The 14,331-nt window shown below is 36.7% G+C and overlaps 2 protein-coding genes across 7 annotated transcripts; both read left to right on the forward strand.

The window, feature by feature from the left end:
• Nucleotides 1–1,637: 1,637 nt before the first annotated feature.
• LOC130716078 (uncharacterized) lies at nucleotides 1,638–5,770 on the forward strand. 5 transcript variants are annotated; one of them, XM_057566265.1, is made up of 7 exons: nucleotides 1,638–1,983; nucleotides 2,046–2,099; nucleotides 2,167–2,219; nucleotides 4,014–4,209; nucleotides 4,322–4,423; nucleotides 4,526–4,831; nucleotides 5,476–5,770. In XM_057566265.1, exons 5-7 carry the CDS (start codon nucleotides 4,358–4,360, stop codon nucleotides 5,557–5,559), a joined length of 456 nt encoding a protein of 151 aa, XP_057422248.1. In that variant the 5' UTR covers nucleotides 1,638–1,983; nucleotides 2,046–2,099; nucleotides 2,167–2,219; nucleotides 4,014–4,209; nucleotides 4,322–4,357; the 3' UTR covers nucleotides 5,560–5,770. The 5 variants fall into 5 exon arrangements, with proteins under 5 accessions (XP_057422248.1, XP_057422249.1, XP_057422245.1 ...); XM_057566266.1 differs by having other exon boundaries at nucleotides 1,638–1,951; XM_057566262.1 differs by having other exon boundaries at nucleotides 1,638–2,099.
• A 1,325-nt stretch (nucleotides 5,771–7,095) lies between these two features.
• Nucleotides 7,096–11,814, forward strand: LOC130714039 (eyes absent homolog). 2 transcript variants are annotated; one of them, XM_057563894.1, is made up of 7 exons: nucleotides 7,133–7,236; nucleotides 7,689–7,888; nucleotides 8,048–8,322; nucleotides 8,410–8,577; nucleotides 10,720–10,813; nucleotides 10,895–11,089; nucleotides 11,282–11,814. In XM_057563894.1, the coding sequence occupies exons 3-7, from the start codon at nucleotides 8,089–8,091 to the stop codon at nucleotides 11,539–11,541; spliced, it is 951 nt and encodes a 316-aa protein (XP_057419877.1). In that variant the 5' UTR covers nucleotides 7,133–7,236; nucleotides 7,689–7,888; nucleotides 8,048–8,088; the 3' UTR covers nucleotides 11,542–11,814. The 2 variants fall into 2 exon arrangements, with proteins under 2 accessions (XP_057419878.1, XP_057419877.1); XM_057563895.1 differs by lacking the exon at nucleotides 7,689–7,888 and having other exon boundaries at nucleotides 7,096–7,236.
• Nucleotides 11,815–14,331: the final 2,517 nt, after the last annotated feature.

The following is a 14,331-nucleotide window of genomic DNA, read 5'->3' on the forward strand; positions in this document are numbered from 1 at the left end:
AACTTACTTTATTCTTTAACGTGAGCCTCTCACTTTAGAAAAGTCAGACCCCAAAAAAGTCTAACCCCAAAGTTATAGGTCCGACTCATCTAAAATAAGTTGATTCACTAAGTAAGTATCACATCCATTGATTAAGTTATTTTATCGACGTTTTCAAAGTAGGTAATTAATCACTATTAATAGATGTAATGCTTACATTAACATGTAAAATGCTTTAAAAAAAACATTAACATGTAAATTGAATTTACTCACTTTAGGGAGCTAAATCCTAAAATTATAATCATATAAGAATAAGAAGCTAGTCATAGTTGAAAAGGAAGTTGTTAACTCTTGATCCAATCCCTTTGGATTAAACCAAAAACGCAAGCATCCATGGTCTGTAGATAACTGTTTTATATTTTTATAGAACGAAAATAACTCTGACTCATGTATTATTATTGACACTATATCAATCTGTCAGCTTCAGTACAATGGTTGACTTAGTAAGATATGATTAGAATAAATGACAATGAATCGTTTAGGAAGCAAAGAGGGTATTGCAAAACAATGGGCTTGAACTTTGGAATTATCGTGTAAAACTCAGAGTAAGAAATGTCTTCACAGCAAAAGACAAAGGACAAAATCCAAAACAAGTTATTAAAAGCGGTCTTCACTTTGGGCGACTTTAGAGAAAGTTCTTGGTGAACATATTTATGCGAGGACTAGAAGCATAGTGAACATCGTAAGAAATTTAACAATTTAACAATTGAATGAAACCGAGTACAAGAACGTCTATACTAGAAGGGTTTAAGTTCCTATCTTGATTTTGCAAAATTGGTTTTTGTTAATTAAAAAAAAAAGTCAAGAGGACAGAGCTTATCCATTAACACGCTGCCTTTTAAATTCTAAAGTATACATGCATGTGTATTGCCTAATTAAAGTGCATCTTATACAACCAGAGCTTCTACAATTATAATGATGATGATAAGAGGGAATACCGTAATTACAATAATGTGGGAATAGCAATGGTGAATTCTTAGATTCCGGGCTGGTTTGATGGGGAGTGAATGCTGAGTCAATCTTAGTTGAAAATGTGAGCAATATTGACCGATAGGTAACAATCTCGAACGTAGGTTTGGCTGACCATGATGTGTGAATCATAACCGTCCACAACCCCCAATGCTATGAGTTAAGAGGTGACAACGAAGCCTTAGATTTATCCTTGAAACTCGGCCGGTTGTGTAAGGCTCGATGTTTTGAATCCCGAATATGTTTAATGGTTGCGAAGTCATTTTTTTAGTTGTGTCTGAAGGTTTTGTTTGTTAGACGTGTTCATCTTTGAATCACTTTTTGATTTAGCCAACCTCTGTATCTTTAACCATATTAAAGTTGTTGTGATTGTCTCTTCATCTTTGGCCCTTGTTGGAGCTTTGAAGGGTTTTCGTTTGTCACTTTGTTTGGAGATTAGTATAATTAATTCAATGTATTCGCAAGTACTGTTTTAGCCGGCTTAGCATGACGTTTGTAGCTTCCCTTTCATCGTTTAGGTGGTAATGCTTCATATTCGCTTTCCTTTACATCTCTTACTCTCTCTTCTCTCCACATTTTACACTTATTTAAAAGGTGTGAGCATAACTTACTTCTTGCTTCAGTGTGCAGAGTCACTACAAGAAAACTTGCACTTTGCGGCGGTTACCTTGCGGCGGTTTACTGAAACCGCCACTATAGTACAAGCTGCGGCGGTTGTTGTGGCGGTTTAGGCAGCTGACGCAGTTATATGACATTTGCGGCGGTTGTTAATCATTCTGCGGCGGTTTTAAGCTTTTATTTTTATTTTTAAAACTAAACTAATTTTAACTACGGCGGTTCCTCTAAAAAACCGCCGCTAGGTGCCCTAATTTTGGATTCCCACTCACACTTTTCACTTTCCCTCTCGCTCGTTTAGTTTCCCCCTCGCTCGTTTAGCCCTAAGGTCTCACTCATTGTTCGTTCCTCTATGCTCAGGTTTGTTCCTTCCTTTCTCTTCTCTTCTCTTCTCTTCTCTGATTTAGGGTTTGATTTTTCAGAGTCGGTTGGTTGCCCTCTCACATTCAATATCGTTCTTCCTCCGCTGGGCTCAGGTTCGCCCCTCTCTTTCTCTTCTCTTCTCTTCCCTTCCCTTCTTTGATTTTCGTTTTTCTCTTACAGATTCGGTGTTGGTGGTGGCCCTCTCGCATTCAACATCATTGTTAGGAGGCCAGGTACATCCCTCTATTCTAAGCTCTTCTCTAATTTCATTGTTACTGGCAATTTGTACTTCTTCCCTTGGTTTTTTTCTCTGGCCTAGTCCTACAAGACGTCTCCTTCTGTGTTGGTGATTGGTTACATTTTTGTAGCAGCAATTTTCTTCTCTGTTTTACTGCTGTTTCCAGCCCCCAATTTTCTTCTTTTTCTATGTACCCACTCTGTGCAATCATTCTCATGAACCCTTATATTATAGATTTGAATTACCACTTGTTTTTTAGAGATAAAAAGACAAATTTAATTATACAAGTACCCAGAGATAAAGAACTAGATTATCCAGAATTATGTGTAACGATTGTTGCATTTCGTGTGGTAGCATAGGCGAACTAGATTATTATCTTTTTCTGGAAAAGTTGTCTAGTGTCTGATAGCCATATATCAAGATATTCTAGTGGACAATGGTACCCAGATTGGAATGGGGTAACTGTGTGCAATGTGAATGAGGGGGGATCTGTTGGAAAAGGCACAAATTTTATCTTGTATACGTGTGTCTTATTCCTATGTCAATTCCTAATAGCTATTCTCATATATCTACCTATCTATATGGCCACTTTTGGGAATTAGGAGTTCCTTTACCCTTCTCAATTTTTTCTTGCTTCATTTTATTTTCTCTAGTGAGATGGCGCTGGAGTAATTCATGAGGCCATGCTCTTGTAAGTGTTTGGGTTTATGACTTGTGCATCTCAGCTGCTAGAGGGACTCAAGGGCTGAATGACTTGAAAGTAACACCTCAAGTTCTTTATTATATGGCCACTTTTCTGTAATACAATTGATGTCTCTGCTGATAATTTGATCACTAGTTAATTCAATTGAAGTATAAGTTGAATGTTAGAGATGTAGACATAGTAGTATTACAAATTTGTTCTCTTTGCACTTTTTGAGGACTTGGTTTTAGACATGACCTTCAATGGGAAACTCATGATTGAATTGAATTTTAGGAGCTGTGATATATATATATACACAGAAAAAGTATATTTTATACTCTTCTAACAAAGCTTGAAGCAATGAATAGAATTGTTTATCACTTAAAAAGCTTTAAGTGATACGAATGGCTTGCAAATCCAATATATTGTCTTGGCTGTCTCTGAATTTGAAGGACAGAATTGCTGTTTTATTTTCTAAATTGCAAGACCTATTTTCTCTGCCTTCTTGCGCTGCTGTCTTTTATTTAGTGGAATTGGAGCTTTGTTCCAAGGATTGCTGGCTTCTTCTTTCAATAGTTTGCTTGGCTTTATAAGTCTGGAACAGATTGTGCTTGCACTTGGAGCTGGTTTTGTTATCAATTGTTGCTGGATTGTTTGTACTCTTCTAGTGTTTTCTTTTTCTTTTGTCTTAGTCTTTGATGTTTCTGCTTTTTGCTGATTGTTACTTGCTCTTTGACTCCTTTGTATTTTTTTGGGTTGAGATACCCTTAGTATCTCTAGTTATAATATTTTGGCTTACCTAAAAAAAAACTTAAAAAACTTTAATTGGTTCTGTGAAGAATCTTCCGTGAGTAGCTTCTGAGATCTCAGAATTGGTTCTGATCAAAGAGAAGTTGATCCAAACATGTTATATATATGAATATTCCTTTTCAACAGAAAAATTCAGTGCTGGGATGTAAATGGTGTCTTTTCAGTTTCTAGATATAGATGGAGATATATAAGACCTTAACCAAATCAAGAGAGAATGCAATGGTATATATATATATATATATATATATATATAGTTGTCTTGTCTTCCTTTGTAGTGCTAACATTTTGGTTTTACAGGTATGCCTAAATCAAAGAGACATTGTCGCAAGTCTTCTTCTTCAGCAACAACACCCCAACAATCTGATTCTGCACGTCACAGCGACCCTATACCGCAGCATGTTGACCATGTGCAGCAGCTTAGTGAGCCTATACCGCAGCATAGTGAGCCTATACACTCGGGTCCAAATCTATCGCAAGGAAACAATATGAGTCGGTATGGTCTATTTATTACGCTTGATTACTAATTTCGTAATAGTTTCATACTTTGTAATCTTAAATCTAAAGTTATTATTTCAGTACATTACTAATTTCATGCTTTGTAATAGGAAACTCAAACTGGTAGACCATATAGTAGGTTAGAAATGTACATTATTGCCCACAAGAAGAAAGATGGATCATTTGTGAACGAAGAGGCTAGACAACAGATTGTGAGTACAATGTTATTTATGAGTTTCTATATTAATTTACAGCCTTACAAAATTCTGTTTTAACATTGTTATTCTTAACCACATGTTTAATTTTATATGTAGGAACAACTTGAAAGGGAAGTTGACAACAATGCTTCTGAAGAAGATGCATTCAGAACTGTAATTGGGAAAGAGCATCATGGATATGTACGAGGCATGGGTTTCGGTGTTTGCCCCTCTAAAGTCTTCAAAGGTTTTGGGAGCACATCAACCAATGGTTCTTCTGCACAAGTTAACAAGCTTCAATCAGAATTGGGAACAGAGCGTGCCAGAGTTGATACTTTGGTACAAGAAGTTGAAAGATTTAAAGGTTTAGAAGAACAGCTTGCATTTGTTATGCAACAATTGGCTAGCCAAGGATTTAATCGGGTAAGAGATCTAAATGAATAACTGATAACTGATGATTATTGGTTAGTTGTTAATCGGAATTACGTAGGACTAGTGCCTTTAGGCTTTAGAGATAACTTAGGAGTATCATTTTGCATCTTTTTATGCATCTTTGAGATCCATAAAGAATGCTTTCTAAGCTACTATCCTTTTTTCAGATAACTTTTCATTTATCTGACATGGAATCGCATCAAAAGTAACGAGGATATTGCTATGTTTGTTGTTATTTGATCAAATTTTGCTCTCTCATCTCTTTTCAAAAGCACATGTGAATGCAGACTTTACTACTGCTTTTTTGAATGTTTTGATTTTTGAATATTAATCTGTAAGAAGTAGCTAGCTCTTAAGTTAATGCAAAATTATTTTTCCACTTAACGAGTCAATTGCTGGTACCATTATACAAAGCAGTTTGAACATGGTTAGTCTCACTTGTGTAATATAGGTCAATTTCGAAATTTAAGCACACACATAAGTGTTAATGTTGGACCATTTATGATAAGTGTTACTAACACTCACTTTAACATTTTCTTATATTTGGGTTCTAGCCCATGCTAACTTAAGTACATCTTTGCTTCTAAAAAAATTTAACACTCTCTAATTGTTTTGTTGAAATTTCATACTTGCAGGTTACCGATTTAGGCTCTCCAAATGAACCAAGGCGATCTTCGTCTGCTAGTCATAGTCCCGAAAACAAAGGACCGTCTTCTTAGCTTCATGTAGGATTGGGGGAATTATTTAAGACTGAGCCTTTTTTGGATTATTCTACTGAACTTGTCATTTTAGTAGTTGGATCTAGAATATTGAAGAACGATGTTTCTTATGCTAATGTTAATGTTGGACCATTTATATGTCTGTACTGAATTTGACACTTTAGTAGTTGGATTTATGTTGAATGCAAATGAATGAACTTATTTTTACCTATATGTTTTGCATATTTACAAGTTATAATAATTTTAACAGAATCAGGGTTGATTTAGAAAGCAGGTATAATGGCAGTAAATTTCATTTTTAATAAAAAAAAAACTACTTGCGGCGGTTGGAACCGTCACTAAATGATAATATAATTCTTCCACAAAAGTACACCACGGCGGTTCAAACCGCCGCTACAAGCTGCAGCAAACCAGTTTTTGTTGGCACTCGGCGGCGGTAATGCTAGATACTATTAGCGGCGGCCGTTCCAGCGGTTGGTACAAACAGCCGCATAACGCCTGGCGACGCTAGTAACTGCGACGGTTGGCAAACCGCCGCAATAGGTGTTCTGCGGCGGTTTAAACCGCCCAAAAACGTCCTGACAATCGCTGCAGAATGCCCTTTTTTTTTGTAGTGAGTCAACAGGTTGGCTATGGTGGCCTCCAGCAAAATGCTTCTACTAGTTGGCTGGGTGTTTTCTCGGGAGGCCTCTTTTGGTTCGTGTGCCCTTCTCTATGGAGCTCTTGGCAATCAAGCATAATCTTCTCCTATCTTGGGATTTGGGTTACCATCGTGTTGTGTGCGAGAGCGACCCACTTGATGCTATTAGGATGATGGAGTCCCCTCCTTTGTCATCACACTTGGAAGTTGTGTTGTTGGATATTGTGGAAATTTCTACCCGTCCTTGGCGTGTCTCTTTTTATCATGTTCAGAGAGAAACTAATGCGTGTGCTGATAAGCTAGCTCTGTTGGGTTTGCGTTGCCAAGTTAATCTTCACAGATGATGGTTGCCACCTGTTCAGTTGAATTTGCACCTTGCTTTAAATCTGCGCTGCTATATTGGGGTAGTGTAATTTGTTTCTTTTATTTCATTGATTAAAAGAATATATATTAATTTTAAAATAATTATAACTTTAAATATTATAAATTATTTTAAATCGTTTATCATAAAATAATATTACTTTTTACTTTGTTTTCATTTTTCATATTTTTACTACACTAATTGGAATTAATAATAAATATTTATTTATCTAAATTAATAAAATATATAAGGCGAGTGCAAGATAACGATTTCTGAAGAGATGAGTCTGATAGGAAAATAAATAATTAGTGTTTAGTATTTTTTTAAATATAAAAAGAAAGTGATTGAATCTTATAAAAATAAGAATAAATTTAATAAGCTATAAGTTATAAGATACTTCAAGTAACTTATTAAAAGAAACTAGAACTATAAAATAAGCTCATTTATCAAACACTTTAAAATCTTTTAAGTTATTCAAATAAATAGTCAAGATATATAAATATGAATGGACAACATGCGTGATATTAATGGGCCAAAAGTAAGTGGGCTTCTCATTAGGGCGAAAAAAAGAAAAAGGAACAAAAATTGCATTGGTAGTTGAATGTGATGGTCTTACTCTTACTCACATCACAACTTCATCGTTCTCCTTCGCTCTGCAAGGCAACCGTAATCTAAGGTAACCAGCTTCCTTTGTCGTTCACTTTTTTCTCCGCATACATGTTTTGATTTTCGCCTTTGTCATTTACCTGTTTTTATTATTCTTTTACAGTTTACACGCTGATTCGAATCTTGCCGGTTTTGATTTTTAGGATTAATGTTACCATGCTCATCCTTTTAGCTACAATTTCTGAAAATTCTTCATGAACTCATGCTTTTTATAATACCAGTGATTGCTTTTTCTATTCTTTTAGTATTTGGTTATTTAAAAATAATTCTATTGATTTCAATTGGGGTTGCGTATGTTTATTTAGCAACTCAGTGAGTGTGATCAAAGCTAAATAAGCCTGTTCTCGTTTGTTGTGAATCCTGATCGTCTAATGTTTTAGCTTGTTAAGTGGGAATTCTTTGGAGTAATTGATGCATTGTATCCTTGTGCACTAATCATTATGTCAATATGCACTGATTAAGGTTTGGCGCAAGGTTTTAAATTGAGGTCCACAACTAAAGGGTTTTTGTTTCTCCGCAACGGAATCACAACCGCAGTTGTAGCGGTATCAAATTCAACCCATATTTGTCTGCAATTCTGCGACATAACCGTAACCGCAATTTAAAATCTTGGTTTAGTGTAACCTTTGCACTAAATTTACCTACAAGGTGTTGGCCTAGTGGTAAGCAAGCTAGACCCTGTAAGGATGAGAACACAAGTTCGAATCCCGAGAAAGACATTTGTTAAGAAGGACATGCAACTGTATCCTGAACGGGTGGCGACATCCGTCAAGGACCCAAAAAAAAAACTTTGCACTGAATTTATGAAGTTTTTGCTGCAGTGAGCTGTTAGGTGAATTGTGATCATTGAGCTCATTCGATAATGGCTGCTTCATCTGGGAGGCCTGAGCAGGATACCAGCAACAACACACATCCCAGGCTGGATGTCTATGTGTGGGACATGGATGAGACCCTAGTACTCCTCAACTCCTTGCTGAAATCATCCTATGCCGAGGCTTTCAACGGTCTGAAGGATGTCCAGAAGGGCGTCGAGCTCGGGAGGATGTGGGAAAATCTCATTCTACAATTATGTGATGATTATTTCTTCTATGAACAAGTAAAATTTGGCATTTATGTGGGAGTATCAGTGGCTTTGTTTTACTTGTAGAATGTTAGTAATTTGATGTGGGGTTCATTGCCGCAGATTGAAGATTACAATAAGCCGTTTCTTGATGCTCTGACCCAATTTGACGACGGGAGGGATCTGTCGGATTATGACTTCAACCAAGATGAATTAGGTGCCCCAAATGATGATGACAACAAAAGAAAACTTGCTTATAGGCATCGAATTATAGCCCAAAAATATGTACAGGTAAATCTTCTGGAGCATGATTGGTGTTTCCGAATATAAATTTTGAAGGTCATTACTATAACATGGGATTTTACTTGTTATGGTATTATTGAGTATATTCGTAATGTCATTTAGTGTTGCACCCTCCCTTCATTTTATCTTATGTTAAAAACAGGAAAATTTTAAATTAATTCATCAAGGGATAGCAAGCTAAGGAAAATGAGTGCTAGATCTTTTAAGAATTGATTAAGGATCCATCTTGAAGATAAACAGAAAGACTGAACATTTATAAACACTTGGCTGCTGCTGTAAAGAAATATTCAAATTCCTATGTTTGCATATCACTAATGGTAAAAACAAGCTTTCAAGTTTCAACAAATCAGTGGTTATAGTATACAATGAAGTAGATTATTGTTTTGAAACAACTCCATGAGACTTAATTTATAGGTGAGAGATTGTAATTTATTTTCTATAGACTGTAGTTTGATAGACATTGTGACATGAGAAGTTAGATACTTAGGATGCTAGTATAACCAAATTTATAGGCTTAAATAAGTTTTTGGTCCCTAACCTTTACCAAATGCTTGGTTTTCGTCCTTCGCCGGAGTAAAGGTGGGTTTTAGTCCCTAACCTTTGTCAAAAGATTTGGTTTTGGTCCCTCCGGAGCTCTGGGTCAACGCCGGAGCTCCGGTGGCCCATGTGGCATTGCCACATGGGATTAATGAGGCCAGGTGTTATTTATTTATTTTAAAAAAAAAAGAAAATTAACTCACTAATTAAAACCTCAATTAACCTAAACTAATCCCTCACCACAATGCACTAATTAACCTCATTTTTAATTAATTAAAACCCTCACCCAGATTTCTTCTTCATCATCAACACCATCATCCTTCCTCATCTTCTTCACCTTTACGCTCCCAAACCCAGAAATTTACAGACACTCCATCTCCAACCCCTTCTTCACCATTGATTCTTTTTTACAGAGGAAATAGTGCAGCAGCTATGCAAAGGCTACAAACTATACAAGGTGCTATCCCAGTAGCAAAAATGAAGCGGAGGGAAGAAACAGAGCTGTAAAATCCCTACAAGCTACTAAAGCAATCCAAGAAAACACAAAGAGAGCAGATGCGGCTTCTGTCAAAAATCAGCAGAAGAGGTTTTGCAATCTTGGACAGTTCAGTACCAAACTGTGAACATTCCATTCAATTAATCACAAAGAACAATCAGCCTTAGCAAAAATACCTCTATTGCATTCACGGTGGAATTCACAAGTGTTGGCAGTGCTCTGGTTCCATTTCTAACACAAATACCCCCAACTCATTTATTCTACAGTATTCTTTTTCAGCCTCACCAGTCACTGGATCTAGCATAACAATGTAATTCTTCACAACCAAGCCCCCATTCTCTGAAATAACAGCAGCAGCACGAGATGTTTGAGCCGCTTCACTTTCTTCAAATCGAATGAATCCTGATTCTGCTCCCATCGTGAAATCAATGTTCAAACCCATTTTCTCTTCTCCACCCACAAAACCCACATTCTCCACCCAGATCTGCCAGAGCACGAAAACGCAGTTCTGCCAGAGCTTGAATGAAGTGTTCACGCTTCAAGGTTGAAGACGAAAACGAAGATTATTCAGAGTTTGGGTGGTGGTCGTATATCTGGGAAATTTGGGTTCTTAGGGGTAGTGGGTTGTGGGTTTTGAGGTGGATCCAGAACGGCGAACAGAGAGACAGTGTGCGGTGCGGGCCAGACGGGGAGATGAGATCATGCGCTTGAAGAAGAAGAAGAAGAAGAGATGATGAATCCTGAGATGAAGATGATGAATCCTGAGTTTTTCTTTGCAGATCTGGGTTAGGTTAATTAGTGTTTTTATTTTTTATTTTTTTAAATGAAAAAGAAATAAAAAAATCCACCTCAGCTCATTAAATGACGTGGCCATGCCACATGAGCTTCCCGGAGCTCCGGCGTTGACCCAGAGCTCCGGAGGGACCAAAACCAAATCTTTTGACAAAGGTTAGGGACTAAAACCCACCTTTACTCCGGCGAGGGACGAAAACCAAGCATTTGGTAAAGGTTAGGGACCAAAAACTTATTTAAGCCTTTATTTTATCATCAGCTTCTTGATTTAGGGATAAACTTGACCTTCTATGCTCATGTTTCAGGGTTTGCATAATATTTTAGATCACGAGGCAATAAAATTCTGGAATGAATTATATGATAAAACTGATGAATATACTGACAAATGGCTTTCATCAGGTATGTTTTGACTGTTCATTGATTTTATCTTTTGTTGTGTGCCCTGCTTTATTTACATGTTTCTTATTTAATTTATTGTAGCACGGGCCTTCTTGAAGGAGTGTTCAGGTGAAAATAACGATGCAGTTTCTTCTCTTGCTTTTGTTAACACAAGCAATGATTCCAATAATGCAAACCCTCAACATATAAATGTTTTAGTGACATCTGGATCGTTGATACCCTCTCTTGTAAAATGCTTGCTCTTTCACCTGGACAGCTTAATACCACATGCAAATGGTGGGTAATTGTTTCTCATCTGAATACTACAAGTTTTAAGTCGCAGAATAGATTTATCATGCCAAACATAGTTTATAGTTATCTTTTTAAAAGCTTAAAACTAGTAATGATTTTAGTATGAACTGGAGAATTTAGTCCTGATCTTTAGTCATTGTGACTTGCCATTGTAAATGATGTGTTGTCTCATTTCAGTTTATAGCTCATGGGAAGTGGGAAAAGTTCAATGTTTCCGATGGATCAAGGAGCGTTTCAACCACCCCAATGTTCGCTTTTGTGCAATTGGAGATGGATGGGAAGAGTGTGAAGCGGCTAAAACCATGAGATGGCCTTATGTTAAGATTGACCCAAGGCCAGATAAACTTCACAGGTTCCCTGGTCTCACACTGAGAACAGTTAGCAGTTATTTTTCTGTGGTGTACGGAGGACCTAACAATGAGAATGATGAAGAATGATGCGCGATTTTATGCCTTCTACTCTTTTCTGGGACCCCCCCAAGAAAAGAAGCACAACCAGAATTGTCTTACCAAGTGTTTAATTGCTGTCATGAGATGGCTGCACAACTTATGTGCTAATTGCATTTGAAGAGATTAGTTGAACTATTTTTCTGACATGAGTGATCGTAGCATCAACATGTAGATGTTGACATTTAATGAATGTAGATCATTCACCACTTCTCTTGTATATAAGATGTTTCAAATTTATCTCTATGAACCTTCTCTAGGTCATCAACTTATCATATGTCACTTTTATCCCTTATTTGGGAGTAGGTAGGCATACTTAGAGCCTCTCAAGGCTAATCACACCTGAGCTGCTTTTGCTGTAAAAAATATGGGAATTGGGTCATCTGCAGTTTGTAAAATAACTGCACCTCCTGCAGCTATGATCTGGTAATTTAAATTTTTTGATCATACCAAAAAATAAAATTATGGTTAAGATTCTCTGCAATTCTTTTTTTCTTTGTTTTTTCTAGGCCAAAATTATATGGATGGATATCTTTTGTTTCCATTTGGTGTCCTCTTCCCTGTCCCACCAATCAAATTGTGTCATGTAGGCATGTGTATGACAATTATAACTTTACGTGCGTTGTTTTTAAATGGCATGACTCAATTAGAAGGGGAACTAAATGGGGAACAGAAGATTTGAGTCCTAACCATGGAGGCTCGTCATCCAAACTCCTATAAAGGTTCTATAGTTCACTGAATTTTGGACTTCTGGTCATAGAAATACATAAAGAAAGAAAAATAATAAGAATTCTGAACTTCTGAGTAAAAACATGACCTGCATATAAGTAATCTTAGTTAAAAAAATTATAATTCTATAACTTCAATGTTCCAGGGAGTCGTTCAAGTTCAAAGTTTTGATTCAAGATGCTTTGCTGGTATTAATATCTAAATGCTATGGCTGAAGTTTTACATGACAGTTTCACTTTGAAGGTGAAGTCCATAAAGTTGGACATCGCATTCACAGAGCTGTACTTGATGTGGCAGGGCCTTTAACTAAAACCCTAGTAGGATAAATATCCTTTTTGTAATTTTCTGAGGTCATTTTCAGTTTTTAATTTGCTGGACCTTAAAATTAACCTCCAAGGTAGGTCCTGTTATGAATGAGTTTTTCAATTAATTTGGAGCTGAATGAATGACCGGAGTTAAGTCCAATTTTCCCGCAGCACGCTCAGCTTCATGACATCAATGACTAGTTTGTCTCTTTGCCAAACGATAAACTCACATTATACTGGTATGGTTTTCCTTCAGCATTGGCAGGCACTATATATGGCTCTGACATTGGATTTGCTGCAAATCTTTCAGTTATTGTCCTCTACTTGTTTAGAATCACTATGCACTGATTTGAATTAAGGATAAGATGACTAGATATGGATCATGCATAGTCTAATCGTCCAAATAAACACTTTGTCCACTTAATCATCTACTATTAAGGATTATGATTATGAGGGATTTGGTTTGCCCAAGCTCAGCTGAACGACAGATTCATTTTCATTGTCATCTTTGTCTTGGCACGGTGATAAGGACACCTTTCTCTCAAAGTGCATTCTCTATATGACAAATGGATTATTACAAAATATATGGGAAGAAAGTCTTTTTGGTGTAGAAAGTAAATCTTAGACCTTACCATGATTTCTGTGGAGAAGATTTTATGTTTGCAATTTTCTCTCTCTTAAAATCTAGATCTAGAGTAGGTGTAACTATAACTACCCACAAGCTAGCTCGTTGAGTGAGCATTGCCTACACTTTATAAGGATTTATTTGGTCATACCACTAGTTAATGACTTTAACAGTTTGCCTCGCATGTAGGGCTTGCCATATGAAGGTGGGGTTCGAAGGATTGGACATATGTGAATGACAAATTTTATGAGTGATTTAATAAACTGATCTTGGAAGACTCTGATATCATGCCAAGAACAATCCCTAAAGCTTAAACTATTCAGTGAAGACACATGAGTATTAACGGTGTTCATGGTCGACACAAACATTTTGATTTTCTACGTATTAGTGTTGGCTTATAGACCAACACTAATTTTTATGAATTTTTATCGTCTCAAATGTCAAGTGGGTTGCCCCGGCTTAAAATCGGCTAAATCGACGCTAAACAGTGTCGACGACCATCGTAACTAAAGCTAAACCGTTAGCTTCAGTCCATTTAACATGAGCTCTGATGCTGAAGCTAAACCGGCATTAGCGTCGGCTTTTGCATACTTAGAGTTAGTTTTTGACCAATGCTAATTAATTAGCATTCTTTTTTTGTAATGATTACTCACCACACAAAAGCATTAACCTTTGGTGGTGCAATAACCTTCCACAAATTTCTGGAAAAAGAAAAAAAACTTGATCTACTAGTTTGTCAATTGTCATGATCCTGTAACAACACACATGCAGACTGTACAGAATAGCTTTCCTATTTCATTCACCTGATTCAAGTGAATTAACTGTAGTTCTACGTTATACTTTCGAGACCTTAGTTTCCCATTCAAACATCATCCTTCTCCACTTAAAACTCAAACCCAAGTTCCCTCAACCCATTTACCAATCTCTACTACCATATGAGTATGTTGATATTTCACACAATTTCTTGCATTGTATTCCCAATCTTTCATTCCCTACCCATAGATCATGTCCAAACTTCACCTTTTCCTTATTGACGGAGGCGGGCCCTTGGCTTAAGGGGAACTAAGCGAGCGATCGCAGAGCTAGAAAGTGCAATACTTCTCGCTGACAATGGATGATGGG

Source organism: Lotus japonicus, chromosome 4 (genome assembly GCF_012489685.1).
Source record: "Lotus japonicus ecotype B-129 chromosome 4, LjGifu_v1.2".
Classification (NCBI taxonomy): domain Eukaryota; kingdom Viridiplantae; phylum Streptophyta; class Magnoliopsida; order Fabales; family Fabaceae; genus Lotus; species Lotus japonicus.